Here is a 16,960-nt window from a genome sequence, read left to right as displayed (position 1 = left end):
GAGATACTAGTTTTTTACAGTGTACACAGGGTTTTAGTCTATAGAAGCCCAACACTGTCAATAAATTGAATTGGAAAAAATAAATTCAGGATGGTTGAAAGAAACAGAAATCTTAAGAAATTAGTTTGAGATCAAAAAAGTGTCATGACTGCACTGTAAAAAATAAAATCTTATCAAGTGTTTTTGTCTTATTTTCAGTGGGAGATATCTTTTTAAACTTAGTTTTTCCTGTCCTTTTTGCAGATTTATTTTACTCGTTAAAAAAAAAAACAGACCTAGTTTTGTCATTAAATAATTTGAAACAAGACATTTTTACTTAAAATAAGACAAAAACACTTGATAAGATTTCAGTTTTTTTGCAGTGTACACAGGGTTTTATTCTATGGAAGCCCATTCCTGCCAATAAATTGAAAAGTAAAAAAGGAATCAAATATGGTTTGATGAAACGGAAATTTTAAGAAATTAGTTTGGAAAAAGTATCATAACTGCACTGTAAAAAATGAAATCTTATCAAGTGTTTTTGTTTTATTTTAAGTAGAAAATGTTTGCAGAGTCAAATTTTTTTGTTCCATTGGCAGATATTTTTTCTACTAATTAAAAAAAAATTCAGACTTCTTCTTTTTTTATTAAATAACTTGAAACAGACATTTGTCTGGACTGATCAGGTGAATGAGGCTCATACCAAGCATAAAAATACTTTTTTTTCCTTAAAATAAGACAAAAACACATCTGGTAAAATTTCAGTTTTTTACAGTGTAAACAGGGTTTTATCCATAGAAGCCCATTCATGTCAATAAATTGAAAAGGAAAAATGAATCCAGGATGGCTTAAAATGATGGAAACCAAAAGGAATTAGTGTAGGATTGAAAAAAGTATCAAAACTGCACTGTAAAACATGAAATTTAGTCGTATTTTTTCTTATTTCTAGTAGAAATTGTTATTTTAGACTGTTTTTTTTCCTGTTCCATTTGCAGATTTTTTTACTTGTTAAAAAGTTTTGTCTTTAAATAACTTGAAAGAAGACATTTTTTCTGGACTGGTCAGGTGAATGTGGCTCATACTAATTATAACAAGACAATTTTCTAATTAAAATAAGACAAATTCACTTGATTAGATTTCAGTTTTTTCCAGTGTACGCAGGGTTTTATTCTATGGAAGCCTATTTCTGCCAATCAATTCAAAAGTGAAAATGAATCCAGGATGGCTTAAAGAAACAGAAATCTTGAGAAATTAGATTGAGATCAAAAAAGTGTCATGACTGCACTGTAAAAAAAGAAATCTTATCAAGTGTTTTTGTTTTATTTTCAGTGGGAGATGTCTTTTAAATTTAGTTTTTCCTGTCCTTTTTGGAGATTTATTTTACTCGTTAAAAAAACAATTCAGACCTAGTTTTGTCTTTAAATAATTTGAAACAAGACATTTTTACTTAAAATAGTTTCTGTTTTTTTTGCCATGTAAACAGGGTTTTATTCTATAGAAGCCCATTACTGCCAATAAATTGGAAAATAAAAATGAATCCAGGATGGCTTAAAGAAACAGAAAATTCAAGGAATCAGTTTGAGATTAAAAATGTATCATTACTGCACTGTAAAAAAAACAAATCTTATCAAATGATTTTGTCCAATTTTTTGGTAGATAATGTCTTTTTAGACTTAATTTTTCTTGTCCCATTGACAGATTTTTTTTACTTGTTACAGCAATTCAGACCTCATTTTGTCTTTAACTAACTCAAAACGAGACGTTTTTCTGGACTGGTCAGGTGAATGTGGCTCATATTAGGTATAAGGGGACAATTATGTACTAAAAATAAGATAAAACACTTGATAAGATTTCAGTTTTTATAGTGTACACAGGGTTTTATCCAATTGAAAACCCTTCCTGCCAATAAATCGAAAAGTAAAAATGAACCCTGGATGGCTTGAAGAAAGAGAAACCTTAAGTCATTAGTTTGAGATTAAAGAAGCATCAAAACTGAGGAAAAAAACAGCAAATAATCTTGTTACAGGTCTAAAATTATGCAGCTTTGTTCCTGAAACGTAAACGACTAACAGTCAGGAGCAAAGTGTGTCAAAGAGTTTCTCAATTTCTGAAAACGGCTTCAAACTTGTTCTCATTAATCCTCTCAGACAGGATTCTGGGAACTGTAGTGCAGCAGTTTGTTTTGGTTGTACTTTCCTTTGATTTTGAGACGCTGCACTGCAAAAAAAATGGAATCTTATGAAGTGGTGTCAACTTATTTTAGTCAAAAATTTGCTTGAAATTAAAATTGTGTCCTAAAAAAAGTAACTTTTCTCTTTTTGGATTTTTTTTTTTTAACTTGTTACAAACAATTCAGATCTCATTTTTGTCTTTAAATGACTTGATTTTCTACTGAAAATCAGACAAAAACACTTGATAAGATTTCAGGTTTTTACAGTGCAGGAAACTGTTTTTGTCCTGACCCTGGAAAAACACCAAGTTTGATTTTTCCCATAACTTTTCAAAGCATCAGTTTGTATTTCGATCCCAGAACAAACCATCTCAAAATCTGAAGTGTTGACTTTTTATCTTTTTTAACGAGAGTTTGAACTCTTGACCCTGCTCTCTTCTTTGTATTTCCTGGTGAAATGAGCTTCTGCTTTACCACAACGCTCCATCAACCCTCCTTAAAGTCAGACTTCCTGTGAGTGACTTTCCCCACGCCGTCTAAAAACTCGCCTTCAGGAAACGTGGTCACTGTGGCCCCTCCAGCGCCAAACCCTCGCAGTGAGATTTGCATGAACGTTGCTTTAGGAGTTTTTCCACTTCAAGTCAGAGAGGATAAAAAAGGAGACTCAAGTAAAAAAGGGCGATTTGGTGGCGGTTTGGTGGCGGTTTGGTGGCGTGGCTCCTGCGTCAGCCGAACCGCTCCCGTACGAGCATCATGAGTTTCTTCTTGCCCTTGTAGATCTGCTTCAGGTTGTCGATGAACTGCGTGAACTGGATGTGTCCGTCGTGCGCCATGAGGAACGTCTCCCTGGCTTTGCTGAGGAACTCGATGAACTCGCTGTAATGGCGCGGGCTGATGTGCGTCAGCCGAGAGTGCGTGGTGTTGATGTACGCCCCGATCGTGGCGTCCAGTAGCTGCCTGAGCGGCGCCTTGTCCAGAGGCATCAGCTTCCCAGAGTTCCTGCGGCTGTGCAGCGCCACCATGCCCGGTGTGGTCAACGTGCACCGCCGCAGAATGTCCGACAAGACGGTGGCGCACTTCACGCTCTTCACCACCAGGGGGATGACGGACGCCAGTTCGTTTTTCCCCAGTGACTGGCTGAGCGCGCACGCCCAGAGCACGTCGTTGATGGCGGGATGCGTGTCTTGGTTGTAGCTGAGGTTTAAGTGAGTCATTGCTAACGTTGCTAGCTTGTAAGCCCTCATGGGATAGCCGCGGTGCTCCATGTAGCGTGCTATCGTAAACAGCTGCGTGTAGTTCATTCCCGTGGCCGCCGCGTCCAGTACAATCTGATACGCCGTCTCGAAGGCGATGTGGTCCTTCTCGCAGAGCGTCAGCGCCGACAGGGCACAGTTCTGGGGGTCCTTCATGGCACACTGCAGGGCCAGGGTGCGGGCCGAGTTGGCCAGGTTCTCCTGCTGATGGCAGTCCAGGTGGAGGCGGACGATGGTGCTGTTGGACATGACGGTGCTCGCCACCACGCTGGTCGCTTCTGTGGGGGTGAAGAGGGTGAACCAGCTCTGCATGATGCTGTCCAACGCAAAAACACCTGGAGGAAGAAGAGGAAACGTTTGGATCAGGTTTAGATGTTGGAAAGTTGATTTGGAGTTCAACAAGGTTCAATCCTGGGTCCTCTATTTTTTATTATTATTATTATTATTATAATCATTATTAGTATTATCTTTATTTTTATCTATTTAATTTGTTTTTTTTTTGTTTACATCAATTTTTTATTTTATTTTATTTTATTTTTCTTATAAACAGTTACAGGTGTGTTTATGTTTACTACAAAAATAGAAAATTCACATACCCAGACAGAGTTTGTGCATGAAAACAAAATTTACAATAAATTAAAATTATAGAAAAATAAAAAAATTACAAGAATTGTTAAAATTATAAAAAGAAATATAAAAATATATTTAATAATTATTAAAGCAAAACAATAAAGAAAACAAAAAATAAATAGAACAAATAAAATGAATAAAATACATAAAACAAATAAAATTCATAAAAAAGATTAAATGAAAAAAATAAAATAAATTCAACAAATAAAATAAATGAAACCAATAAGAAAAATAAATAAAATAAATGAAACAAATAAAATAAATAAACAAAATAAATTTAACAAATAAAATTAATGAAACAAATAAAATAGATAAATTAGATAAATTTCACAAATAAAATAAAGGAAACAAAAAAATAAATGAACTAAATTTAACAAATAAAATACATAAAATAAATATAATTAATAAATGAAAAGAATTTAATAAAATAAAATACATAAACCAAATAAAATTAAAAAAGTAAATAAATTCAACAAAAAATAAATAAATAAAATACATTTAACAAATAAAATAAAAATGATAAATTAATGAATGTATCAGAGATTTTAAGCAACCAAAAGAAAAAACCCCAAACAAATCCACCCATATCATCCAGGCTTCAGTAGCATGTTACACCTGAAGTCTACAGAGTCTAGTTAGTCGTTCTAGGTCCTCTGTGCAGGATTGCTGAGGAATCTGTGTGCAACTACGTCCCAATCACAGGCAATGAGTGACGAAAGTTGTTCTCCAAACTGTAACTCCTCAACTATTTGGGGAATGAAAGTTTTCAACCAGATCCTGTAAAGGAAGAAGCTTTCCAGACACAGTCTCTGACTCTGAGTCCAGCTGGCTTGTAGGGTACTCGGCTGATAAAGGGTTAAAGTCGCTGAATATTTCCAGAATCTAACAAAGAAACTTTCCAACAGGCGTCACGAGTCACACAATGCCTCTTCACCGTCTAACCGGAAACTCTAATTGTGCGACATGACGTGACCTGACCCCGCTCTGCATCAGCAGCCGGCCTGGTCAATGACTCCATTCAGAGCGCGCTCACTAACAGGGACTCCTTGTCACCGCTCCACGTTCAGACGATCATCATAGAGCCCGAGCTCCTCTGAATGCAGCTTCCTGTCCGCTTCAGCACAAAACCCTCCAGACATTACACGAGTCAAAGCGTTCAGAGAAACGCTGAAGAGAAATCTCCAAACTCACCGGCCTCTGCGGCGCAGGTGACGAGCCATCGCACCATCTCCCTCCTCCTCCAGTTCAAGGTGGACAGCGTCATCCTCATCACCTGTAAAAAACAAATCACAGGGTTAACACATGGATCGTAAAAACACACATGGAGGTGTGTTTGATCAGTGTGTGACGGACCTGGAGACCCAGCTCCAGGGAGACTTTGAGTAACGTGATGTCCGGCAGGCTGTCCATCAGCGTGGCGATCTTGAAGGCGTCCTGGGCCAGTTTGAAGATGTGTGAGGCGGAGTGGATGTTTTTCTGGATGGACTCTAACACTGTTTGGAGCGTGCAGGCGTCACCTGGAGAAAAACAGACACAAAGGATGAGAAATGAAGATGAAACCTCCCAAACTCTGAGGTGACTTCCTGTGTGTGTGTACCTTTAGCTGCAGTGAGCATGGTGGAGGCCAGCTCACACTGCTGGGTCTCGATGTGGCTCAGCGTGAACCAGCGGGGGAGCCGGTTTGGGACTACGATGTGGTGAGGCCGGGTCAGGTCTGAGGAGGAGGACGTGGTCTCCAGGACGGGCAACCTGAACACACGCACAGAGGAAACTTTACAGAAACTGAAACAGAGACGGATCAGCACAAACAGCCGGACGCCTTCGACTCCACGGCGCTCTCTTTTCGACTCCACTTCTCTGCACTCTAATATCCTCCTTCGTAGTTCAAGTAAGAAATTAAAGAAACATCCAGATTTACATTTCCCACAAATCAAAGGGCTGGGATTCAGACGAGAGCAGAGGAAGTTGGCTAACACCCGTGGCGGTCAGCGAGGAAACCAACAGCGAGTATTTATTATTCACACATTTTCTAAAAGTCGTTTTCAGCAGCGCTGAATTATTTAGTGAATATTTTAGCAAAAGGAGGTTTTGTCATTAAACTGTGCCCCAGATAGCTCCTAAATCTGACTCTGCTTCCTCCTCACTCCCTCTGAATTCATCGTCGACTCTAACACAGGATGAGACCAAAGGGAGGAAGAGGAGGAGGAGGAAGGTCAGCTCACAGATCTCTTCTTTTCTGTTCCTCCTCTCTGATATTGGGCTGGGAAAACGAGGAATCACCTGATTTAGCAACGAATGAAAAGCAGCAGAAAGTGACTGGATATAAAAACACTGCTTTGGTGTTTTAGTCTGAGCGCTGCGTAAAGTGTGTACGACTGAAAACAAAATCATTTTTATTTACATCAAACTGTGTCAGTGATCTCTGACTCTAAACAGATTTTTAAAACACGAGAATAGTACAAAAAGAAAAAAAAAGGAAAGCAACAGAAAAAAGAGCAAATAAAAACACTAAATAATGATAATAATTATTTAAAAAATATTAATAATATTAATAAAAAATATAAAACTTATAAAAAACTAAGAAAAATTTAAAACACTTTAAAAATTAATATTTCAATATGAATAACAAAAACACAACAAGAATGAAAATACATTAAAAAAAAAAAGAAAAATAAATATACAAAAATTGAAGACACTCAAGAAATAAAAAAATAAATAAAAACAAATAAAAACATAAATAAATAATAAATAAATTAAATAAAAATATAACAAAGAATTGAGACTCAAAAATAAATTTTTAAGAAAAAAAACAGAAAAAGAATAAAAATACACAGAAAATAAAAAAATGTAAAAAAAAATATCTAAAACATTTTAAAAAATTGATAACACTCAGGAAATAAAAATTAAATAAAAACAAATAAAACACTTAAAACTTTTAGAACATAAATAAATAATATATAAATTTAAAAAATATTACCAAAAAAATTAAACACTTAAAAATAAAATTTCGATAAAAAAAAATAAAGCTCAAAAAAGAAAAAAAAATAACATAACAAAAAAATATTTAAAAAATAATATATACAAATTTTAAAAAAAGGAAAAAACTTAAGAAATAAAATTTTAATAAAACTTAATAAAATACTAAAAAAAAAATCAAAACATAAATATTTAAAAATATATAACAAATTAAATAAAAATATAAATAAAAACAAAAAAAATGATAAAAGATGAAACATAAAGAAAATCAAAAAATGAAAAATCTGGATCCGCGTTTTGACTTTTAATATTCTCACATGGGATTTTCTCAAAAACACTCAAAAATGTGGAAGAGAATCAGAAGTGATGGTGAAATCTTTCGTTAATGACTCATTAAATCGTGGTCACAGTAAACGAACAGGGAACTCACCGCATCGCCCTCAGTGCAATTTTGTACGCCAGCTCGGCGTCGTGAGGTAGCAGGGAGGTGAAGAGGGACTTGGCGAACGTGTGCATGGGGACGCTCTCCCTGTGGAGGAACTCTCCCAGACCGCTGTAAGGACCCGCTGCAGGAGACAGAGACAGGGGTCAGGTCAGTCCACGTAGGGGAGACCAGGAGGTGAAAACACAGAGTTCAGCATCACACACAGACACAGCGTCCAGCGCTTGTTCTCACCCTCGAGCAGAAAAGTCGCCTGTTTCCGGAAGATCTTCACCAACGTGTCGTCTAACTCCACCTCCTGGAGGCGGGCGAGGAGCTGCTCCTCGTTCCGACACACCTTCTCCTGAGCGTAGAGCCCGTCCGGCATCACGCGCTGCTGCCCCAGCCCGATCAGCGCCGTCTCCACCGCCAGGGACACGAAGGACTCGCCGTCCTCCAGGAAGCGCTGCTGCTGCTGATGCTGCTGCTGCTGATGATGCTGCGCCGGGCAGACGGGAAGCTCCGCCCTGCGGCCTGGACCCGTGCAGCCCGTGGAGCCTGAGAGGAGAGAGCAGATCAGAGTCAGCTCCTTTCAGAGCGTCTGCACGCGGCGCCCTGAGGGGGCCAGGATGACTCAGGGAGGAAACGGCTCCCTCAGGGCGCCGTATTGATAAACGTATCGACGTATTTGTTCATTCTGCTGCTTTTCCAGCGCCTGTTTCCTCCTGAGGACGCTAATCACGCCTTTTAACGGCTTAATGATGTCTTGGCAGACCTCACAGCTCGTCCCAGGAGGGTTAACGCTCCCTGATGAACACACACACACACACACACACACTCACTCACACTCACACACACACACACACAAGCTGGCATGAAGAGCTGAGTGTTAGAAGTCTTAATTGAAACTTTTACAACTCCTCCATCAGCAGCTCCAGGAGCGTGGAGCCGTGGTTTCCAGGTCTGTCTTTGTCAGATTCTGTGTGTGTGTGTGTGTGTGTGTGTGTGTGTCTGCGCTCGCTGCATAATTAATGTGTTTTAATTGCAGAGTTTTTCCTGCTGCATGTCTTATTCATGAGCCGTTATTGGAGGATGACTGGAGGCCGATCAGCTCGTCTGTCAGCGTCGCCGATTACGACCTGAGGCCTGGAGCGGTGACACAACCGGCCAATCACTGCACAGCAAACCTGTGACTCAGGTTCAGGGAGACGGCGCCACGGAAGAGGAGCAGAGCCGGGACGGAGGAGACATTTATCAGCTTTAACCCTAAAAAACTGAAATCTTATCAGGGGGTTTTGTCTTTTTTTAGTAGAAAATGTCTTATTAGGTTTAATATGAGTCCAGAAAAAAGCTGGTTTATTTCCTGTTTTTAGAGACGGAGCATGAAAAAGTGACACTGTCTGGATTTTAATCTCTGATTTAAAACTGCTTGAGTGGTTTTTACCAAAATGCAGAGAAAACGCCAGAAAAATAACTTAATTGAAGACATTAAGAGACAAAATGTGTCTTTTTTTATTTTAATATCTTTAAATTTGTCATTTTTTAATTTACTTTTCAGCTGAATGTGTCTCATCTTTAGCCTAACTGACTATTTTGACTCAGAATAAGAAACAAAATTTTAATTTTTGCGGTACACACGACGCCTTATTTCAGATAAATACATGTGTTTCTTTTTACATCAACAGTTTAAGGACATATATACTGATTTTAACAAATCATAGTTTCACCAAAAATCAAATCTTGAGGCCAAATTAATCTTGTAGAGTCAAACTTTTAATGTTGTTTTACCAGTTGTTGATTGGCTGTTTTTCATGTGATTTTATTTTGTTGTGCTCTCAACGTCACTGTAAAGAGGGCTCTCCCTCAATGATTCCTCGAGATTTAAATAAAGGTTAAAAATGAAAAATGAAATGAAACTTTTCTGGCTTAAGTCTGAAAAATGTGTTTCCAAATTAAAAAAAAATGTGTTGTTTTTGCAGTAAATTAACATTTTTTTACACCTTAAAGCCATAAATTTAGCAAAGCTTTTACTAAAACATTAGTATTATTTTTTTAAGTATCTTATTAGGCTTAATATGAGCAGCATTCAGCTGATAAATCCAGAAAAATGCTGGATTATTTCCTGTTTTTAGAGACCGAGAGTGAAAAAAACGACACCAGAGCTTTTTACTGACTGGATTTTAATCTCTGATTTAAACCTGCTTGAACAGTTTTTACCAAAATACAGAGAAAAGCCAGAAAAAAATCCTTGATTTAAGATTAAAACAGAAAAAAAGCTTTTTAATTTTCTTAAATCCTTAACTCAGTCATTTTTCTTTACTTTTCAGCTGAATGTGTCTCATATAGAGCCCAAAGACAATCATTACACAAAAAAAGACAAAAACACTTGCTCAAATTTTAATTTTTGCTTCAGTGCAGTGCCTTCAACTCCTCGTTTCAGATAAATTTAGTTTCACTTTTCACTTCAACAACTCTAGGATCCATATTTACTCTAACAAATCCATGTTTTACCCTAAAAACAAACCTGAAAGCCAAATTTAACGTGTAGATCCAAACTTTTCTGGTTGTTTCCAAATCTTAAAAAAGGTGTTTTTTACAGTAAGTTCACTTTTTTGTCTTAAAGGCGTAAATCCACCCAAGCTTTCCCTCAAACATTAGTTAGCTGATGTTTCCGTAAAGACATTTAATGAAAGCGTAAAATGTTTCAGATTTCTTTCTCCATGATTTAATCTGTGTGTTATTTTCTGGATTTAAGCCTGAACAGAAGTTTCTTTACTTCCTGTTTTTTGTTTCTGTACCTGAGAAGTCGAGCACGGCGTTGGCTCCACTCTCGCCGCCTCGGCCCGTCTCCATCAGGGTGCTGAACAGGGTCCCGATGGGGTCCAGAGGGTGACCCACCCAGCCCTCCAGGTTGGTGACGGAGGTGATGCCTTTATGGAGCAGCTCTGTGGGGAAACGGGGAAAAAGGACGAATGTTTCCTTTAAAACTCGACGGGGGAGCGCTAAAACGTCTGTAAATGTGTCTGAGCTCAGAATAAAGTTTCATTTTGTAAAATAAAAAATAAATAAAGATGATTATTTAAAGAAAAAGTCAAACATGATTTATTTCTACATTAAAGTCTTCGCTGACTGAGCAGAAACCGACCTTTCTTGTGAGACCTGAAGAACTCCAGCTGTTTCTGCTGCTGCCTCTTCAGCGTGTTGACGATGGCGATGGCGAGCCGGAGCGCTTCCTTTGGGTAACCGTGTGACCTCAGAGCGTCGACCCGAGCGCACGCCGTTGGGACGTGTTCTGCAGAGGAAGAAGAAGAAGAAGCAGAAACGTGATGAAGTCGTCGTCAATCAGAGCGTTCCCTAAACAGATAAAGTCAAACTGCGCCTCACCGTGCCACAGAGGCCACCCTCGGGCGTCAAACAGGGAGCTGTCCAGGTTGTCATGGTAACAGTAGTTGGTGTATTGGTCCCTGGTGATGATGTGCTGCAGGTGGGGGTCCTGCCAGTGCAGGTCGCACGCCTCGATGGCCCGCGTGAAGACGGTCCGGTGAGGGCGGGTCACTGAGTCTGAGAGACAGGAAGTGAGGAAACAGACGATGTTAGAAATCACAGAGAGACAGGAAGTGACAAAACAGACGATGTTAGAAATCACAGAGAGACAGGGAGTGAGAAAAAAATACAAACTGATAGAGAGGTCGGCAAAGTTGTGCTTTGTGGAAAAAAGCAGCAAATTTAACTTGATAGTTAAATAAATTGTTTTGAAATAAAAAAAAATTTAAAAGATAATTAAAGAGATTTTGAAGTGGCAGGAGAAAAAAATGCAAATTTCAGAAATTATTGGTGCAAAATAAAAGTGGGAATAAATAAATGTTGTTTTGCGGTAAAAGCTGCAAATTTGGGTGAAGAAGAGAAGACAAGAGTGCAGAATTTTGTAGTTAAAAAAAAGTGGCTTATTTGTCAGAAAAACATGCATTTGGCTGATAAATTAATGATTAAATACCAAAACAGAGAAAGATTATTCAAAGGCTTTACATTTTCTTGTTTTTTTATGTATTTTGTAGTCAAGTGTCAGAAAGAGAGGAAGAGGGAAAAAAAAATTCAGAGTTAAAGTTTGGAAACCCCTGGTTTGGATTATTAGCTACTCATAGTCTCTGTGGCAAAATTAAACTTGTGTATTTTTTTTCTTTTTTTTAATTGTATTTATATATTTATTTTATTTGTTTATTTATTTCATTTATTTAATCTTATTTATTTATTTTAGTTATTTAATTTATTTGTTAATCTAATTTATTTAATCTTATTTATTTATTTTATTTATTTAATCTGATTTTTAAATTTTATTTATTTTAATCTTATTTATTTATTTTATTTGTTTAATCTTATTTATTTATTTTATTTATTTTATGTTACTTATTTTATTTATTTATTTAATTTATTTAATCTATTTTTTTTTTTATTTAATCTGATTTTTTAATTATATTTATTTAATCTGATTTTTTTATTTTATTTGTTTTAATCTAATTTGTTTTATTTTATTTTATTTTATCTAATTCATTTATTTAATTTATTTAATCTTATTTATTTATTTTATTTATTCAATCTTAGTCATTTTATTTATCTATTTAATCTTATTTATCTATTTTGTTAAATTATTTTATTTACTTTATTTTATTTATTAGTAAATTTTATTTATTTATAGGTTAAATTTGTTTGTTTTTCTGCCTGTTTTCAGAGAGGACAGTAGACAGAGCAGGGGCCAGTAAGTGTGACGCCCTGTATCGTACCTGCTAACCCACACTGACACTCTGATGTTTACTGGCTTAAAGCGAAGGTTTGAAACGATGAAAGAAAGAAAATAAAGAGTAAAATCCTCCGCTGTAACCAGCTGTTTTTATGGTCCAATCTGAGTTATTGTTTTTTTATGTTGTGAGCGTCTTTCAGGCGTTTCTGTCTGACTGAACTCGGTCAGATTGGTGATTAAACTCTGTCTTCAGGGGCTGGAAAAGGAGACGATAACAGATCAAATTCAGGTCCATTAAAGCTGAAACAGCAGCAGCAATAACAGACGTCTCCTCGTTCCCCCACGCCGTCTCTGCCGGCTGATTGAAACGCTCACGTGTCGGTGTTTTCTCTGATTTAGTGGAGAAAGCTGCAGGACCTGCTCCGTGTTATTAGGCTGCTTCTATTAGCCACAGTAAGGAGGTAATAAGGCTGCAGGCGCAGGGACGAGGAGGAGGACGAGGAGGACGAGGAGGAGGAGGAGGAGGAGGAGGAGGAGGAGGGCTGATTAAAAGAGGGGAGGAGGGGAGAGGCTGAGGGTCTGTCTCTCTGTCTACCTGTCTACCTGTCTGTGGTCTCACCTGGGTTACCGGCGGGACCCTGAGGCAGAGCGTTGGTCAGGTTGGTCAGCTCGCTGCCATGGTTACCGTCCTCCAGGGGGCACACGTCCACGCCGTTCCACCTGCGAAGCTGACGGAGCCAGAAACCTTTCTGCTGGGGTTTGTAGTGAGGGTTGAGGACCACGCACATCCACAGCGCGCCTGCACAAAGACAGAAACACACCTTTCAAAACGCTGGAGACACACACACACACACACACACACACACACACACACACACCACCTGATGGAGAAACCTCCATCAACCTCCACCAAACGGAGCTCAGAGCCACTTTCCCACACAGCTGAGGAAACACAGAGACCTGACACAGCCTGCGTCACCATGTTGGCTTATCCTGCTCAGGTGGAGTCCCCCTGTCCCCCTTCAGACAAAAACTGGACTCGCTCTGTTCTGAACGGTTTTAAAGCTGCAGAAAATCAGACCAACTCTCAGAGGATCTTTAAACAGATTAACACAGTGTGCTCTCCTTATTTTCTAATGTCAGGTGTTTACATTTCCCCATGGTTACAGTTTGATGTTTTTTCACAGAAACTTGTTCATTAGACTTTTATATTTATGTGTTTGTGAATCTGCATCTGTTCACTTATTCAATTTACCTCACTTCAACCTGAACAGGAGGCAGGGTTTCAGCTACATGTGGCATCAAAGTCTTAAGGACTGATCTACAGTTTTACTTTTTTACTCTAGACTGGGTTGACCTGTTATTGATTACGTGTATAATAATTTTTTTAATTTTATTTTATGTATTTAGTTCATTTTTAAAATTATTTGATTCTTTTTTTGTATTATTTTATTATTAATTTTTTTATTATTTTATTCATTTTTTAATTATATTATTCTTTTTTATTATTTTATTCATTTTTTTAATTTTTTATTCATTTATTCATTTTTTATTTTATAATTTAATTTTCATTACTTTTTATTATTTATTTATTTATTTTACCTTCAAAGTTTATAATGTTTCCTCCAAAGAAAAAATAAAATAAAAACAAAAGTATTATTATTTTTCAAAATAATGAAAAAAAAAATCTAAATTAAAAAAAAAAAAGAAAAATAATATCTGAGACCATTCTAGATCAATTTAACTGTGAAAACGTGATTTCTAAGATGCTTGATTTAAATGCAAACTTTCCTTTAAGATCTAAGTCAGGTCATTTAAAAAATCAAAGATGCTGTTTTTTTATAGTCAGACCTCAAAAACTGGAACCAAAGAAGCTTTTTATACTAAAAAACAGACAAAATGGCCTTTTATTCATAATAACTGAAGAAAAATGTCTTCCTCTCTTTTAATCATCTCTAAAGTTTATGTTTTCATTTTTGACTCATCGGGATGCACGGCAAAAAACTGAAATCTTATCAGGCTTTTTTTTATTTCCAGTAAAAATTGTCTTGTTATACTAAAAATGTCAAATTTCAATTTATTAAAAGACAAACCTGAAGTCTGAATTGCTGTAAAAAGTAAATTTAGACCTCATTTTGTCTTTAAATAACTTGAAATCAGACATTTTTCTGGACTGCTCAGGTGAAAGTGGCTCATGTTGAGTCTCAAAAGATTTTTTTTTATGCAAATAAGACAAAAACACTTGATAAGATTTCAATTTTTTACAGTGTAGATGCTGTTTTTTCATTGTCAGAGCTAAAAGCTGGAAACAAAGCAGCTTTTTAACCTAAAAACCAGAAAATAATGCCTTTTTATTGTAATAACTGAAGAAAACTGCCTTTTTTTGTTATAAGTAACCCTAAAACCACTGTTTTTATTATCGACACACAGGGATGTTTTCTGTGTTTTGCTAAATTTGACAAGAAACAAAGTGTTTTTGTCTTTATCTCAGGTAAAATTAGTTGCATTTCACTTTAAATGAGCCACAATCACCTTGAAACGTCTCATTTCAAGATATTAAATCCCAAAAATTACACCTGATTTGTTTGGAAACAGTTACTTTCCTGTCGGTGGTGTGTTGTTTTTTTCTTTTATCATTTTGCAATGAGACATTTTCAGGACTTGTCGGGTTAATTTTCCTCATATCAAACCTGATGAGATGATTTTGGCTAAAAAATGAGACACAAACACTTGATTTTGTTTCAGTTTTTTCAGTATGTTGAGTTGAAAATGTTAGAAAACAACAAAAAACGACTGATAATATTTCCCACCGTCTAAGTTTTGCCCTGTAAATCTTCACATTACGCTGATAAGGAACAAAGAAACAGAGAAAGCTCCTCAGCAGAGGTTTGAAAGGAGGATTTGATTTTTAAAAACGTCTGAAGCTGGAGAGCCGAGCAGAAGCTCCGTCCTCCATCGCCAACACTGGAGGAGACGGAGGGAGGAGAACAATGAGCACGCTGAAGGATAAATAAAGGGTGACAGATGACAAAATGAAAGGGGAGAAGAAAGGAGAGGAAGTGAAGGAGAAAGAGACGGAGGGGGAGGGGACGTCTCTTTGTTACGGCGGCTTCAAGGACGACGCAGAGGAGGGAAAACAGAGCGCCGAGAGGAGTGATGTCAGGCGCGAGTGACGAAACCTGGAGCAACAATCACAACAAGTGCACGAGGGGGATTCTGGGTAGAGGAAAACAAAAACAAAGGGAGGAGGAGGAGGAGGAGGAGCTCCTCCACACGTACCCAGCTCGTCCCACAGCTGCCTGTACTTCTCCGTCATGGTGGTCCCCTGCTGCCTCCACAGAGCCAGCCTGGGGTCGCCCATGAACTGCTCCGTGATCAGCGTCAGCATGCGCGCGCCGTTCGAGTCCCTCATCCTCAGCATCTCCCTCACCTGGACAGAGAGCATCATGGGTAAACCACCACACACACAGAGCAGCGTTGTACCGGTCGTTGCTCGCGGCGTTACCTTGCTGAAGAGGAGGTTGAGCTGCTTCCCCGAGCCGTGGTACCCGCCCTGCGACAGGAAGAGCTTCACCTGCTCCTGGACCTGCTCCTCGTCCAGGTGCCAGCAGTTCTCGTCGTCCACGCTGGCGCCCGCCGTCGGGTCTGGAGCTCCTGAAGCGGACAGAGAGAGACGGTCATTGTCTGGAAACGATGAACTGATCTGTTTTACATCTCGTTTGTTTCACTCGAAGAGGAAAAACTGAAAACAAGAGAAGCTCAAAGTACCGGTTTCCTGCTCTGTTCACCATCCTCTCCTCTCTGATCAGAGGATTAAAAAAAACAAAAGGATAAAAAAGTAAAATAAAACTTCTGCTGAAATGGCTCAAAAAATTAAACCCCTACCTTAAAGACAGGAAATCTGTGAGTCAGGTAAAAAATAAACGTGTATAGAAGTCAAAAATTAGGACAAAACTGGCGTTTGTGTGATTTTGTTTTCACTTCCTGATAAAAATAGAAATCGTCTCATCGAATTTCAACATTTTATAATAACAATTAAGCTAATTTCACATAAAAAAAACTTGTTAGAAAAACTAAAAGTTTATTTTTTAATGAACAGAAATTTTAAAGAGAGGGTATTGTGCTGGTTTTCAGTCTTTATTTTGTCCCTCTGGTGTCCCCGTAGTATCTTTACATGGGCTGCTGCAAAAAAACTGAACTCTAATCAAGTGTTTTTGTCTCATTTTCTATAAAAAAATGTCTTTTTACACTTAATATAAGAAGAATCAGACATTTTTCTGGACTGGTCAGGTGAATGTGGCTCATATCGAGTATAAAAAGACATTTTTACCTAAAATAAAACAAAAACACTTGGTAAGATTTCACTTTTTGGGAGCGTGAACATCTCAAATAATTTTTCTCTCAGGTGTTTTAGAAAATCCTTTACCCTTAACTCTCGTTCCCTCCGTGAGAAAGTAGTAATTGGCTGTCCCAGATGTCACTAAATGACATCATCGCCTAATTTGCATGTTACTGTCCTAGGCGCTGTAAGACAGAGGAGATATGTCTAGGGAAAGACAAAAATGAAAGTGAAAAACACCATAAATATTTGAAACTACAAATGGACAAAAAAGACATGAGCCCGTGTGATTTCTCTATATTCAGTCGCCTGCTCCGGCTGCAGCAGGGAGGGACTCGTCCGTCTGTGAGTGTTTTGGAACGAGGGAAATGGGCCACGGCAGCATCTGCTGCTCATTGTGAAGAGTAAGACTGATTCATGCTTCAAGTCAGAGTCTCTGAGCTCCAGAAAAGTCGCT

General features: G+C 37.8%; 1 protein-coding gene across 1 annotated transcript in view; it reads right to left on the bottom strand.

The window, feature by feature from the left end:
* Window positions 1-615: 615 nt before the first annotated feature.
* The window catches only part of LOC141805708 (zinc finger SWIM domain-containing protein 6-like), a 50,007-nt gene continuing 33,662 nt past the window's right edge, over window positions 616-16,960 (bottom strand). The window contains exons 3-14 of the mRNA XM_074690885.1: window positions 15,670-15,818; window positions 15,444-15,594; window positions 12,784-12,963; window positions 10,814-10,990; window positions 10,575-10,721; window positions 10,228-10,374; window positions 7,685-7,987; window positions 7,439-7,574; window positions 5,630-5,781; window positions 5,386-5,549; window positions 5,224-5,305; window positions 616-3,737 (exon numbers count right to left, since the gene is read on the bottom strand). Of these exons, the coding sequence (XP_074546986.1) occupies window positions 2,875-3,737; window positions 5,224-5,305; window positions 5,386-5,549; window positions 5,630-5,781; window positions 7,439-7,574; window positions 7,685-7,987; window positions 10,228-10,374; window positions 10,575-10,721; window positions 10,814-10,990; window positions 12,784-12,963; window positions 15,444-15,594; window positions 15,670-15,818 (2,651 nt within the window). The 3' untranslated portion in view covers window positions 616-2,874. The remainder of the gene's footprint in view (window positions 3,738-5,223; window positions 5,306-5,385; window positions 5,550-5,629; window positions 5,782-7,438; window positions 7,575-7,684; window positions 7,988-10,227; window positions 10,375-10,574; window positions 10,722-10,813; window positions 10,991-12,783; window positions 12,964-15,443; window positions 15,595-15,669; window positions 15,819-16,960) is intronic.

Source organism: Halichoeres trimaculatus, unplaced genomic scaffold (genome assembly GCF_033239565.1).
Source record: "Halichoeres trimaculatus isolate MK-OKI-2021-1 unplaced genomic scaffold, fHalTri1.1 fHalTri1_scaffold_16, whole genome shotgun sequence".
NCBI lineage: Eukaryota > Metazoa > Chordata > Actinopteri > Labriformes > Labridae > Halichoeres > Halichoeres trimaculatus.
This window is presented reverse-complemented; position numbering and strand designations above follow the sequence as displayed.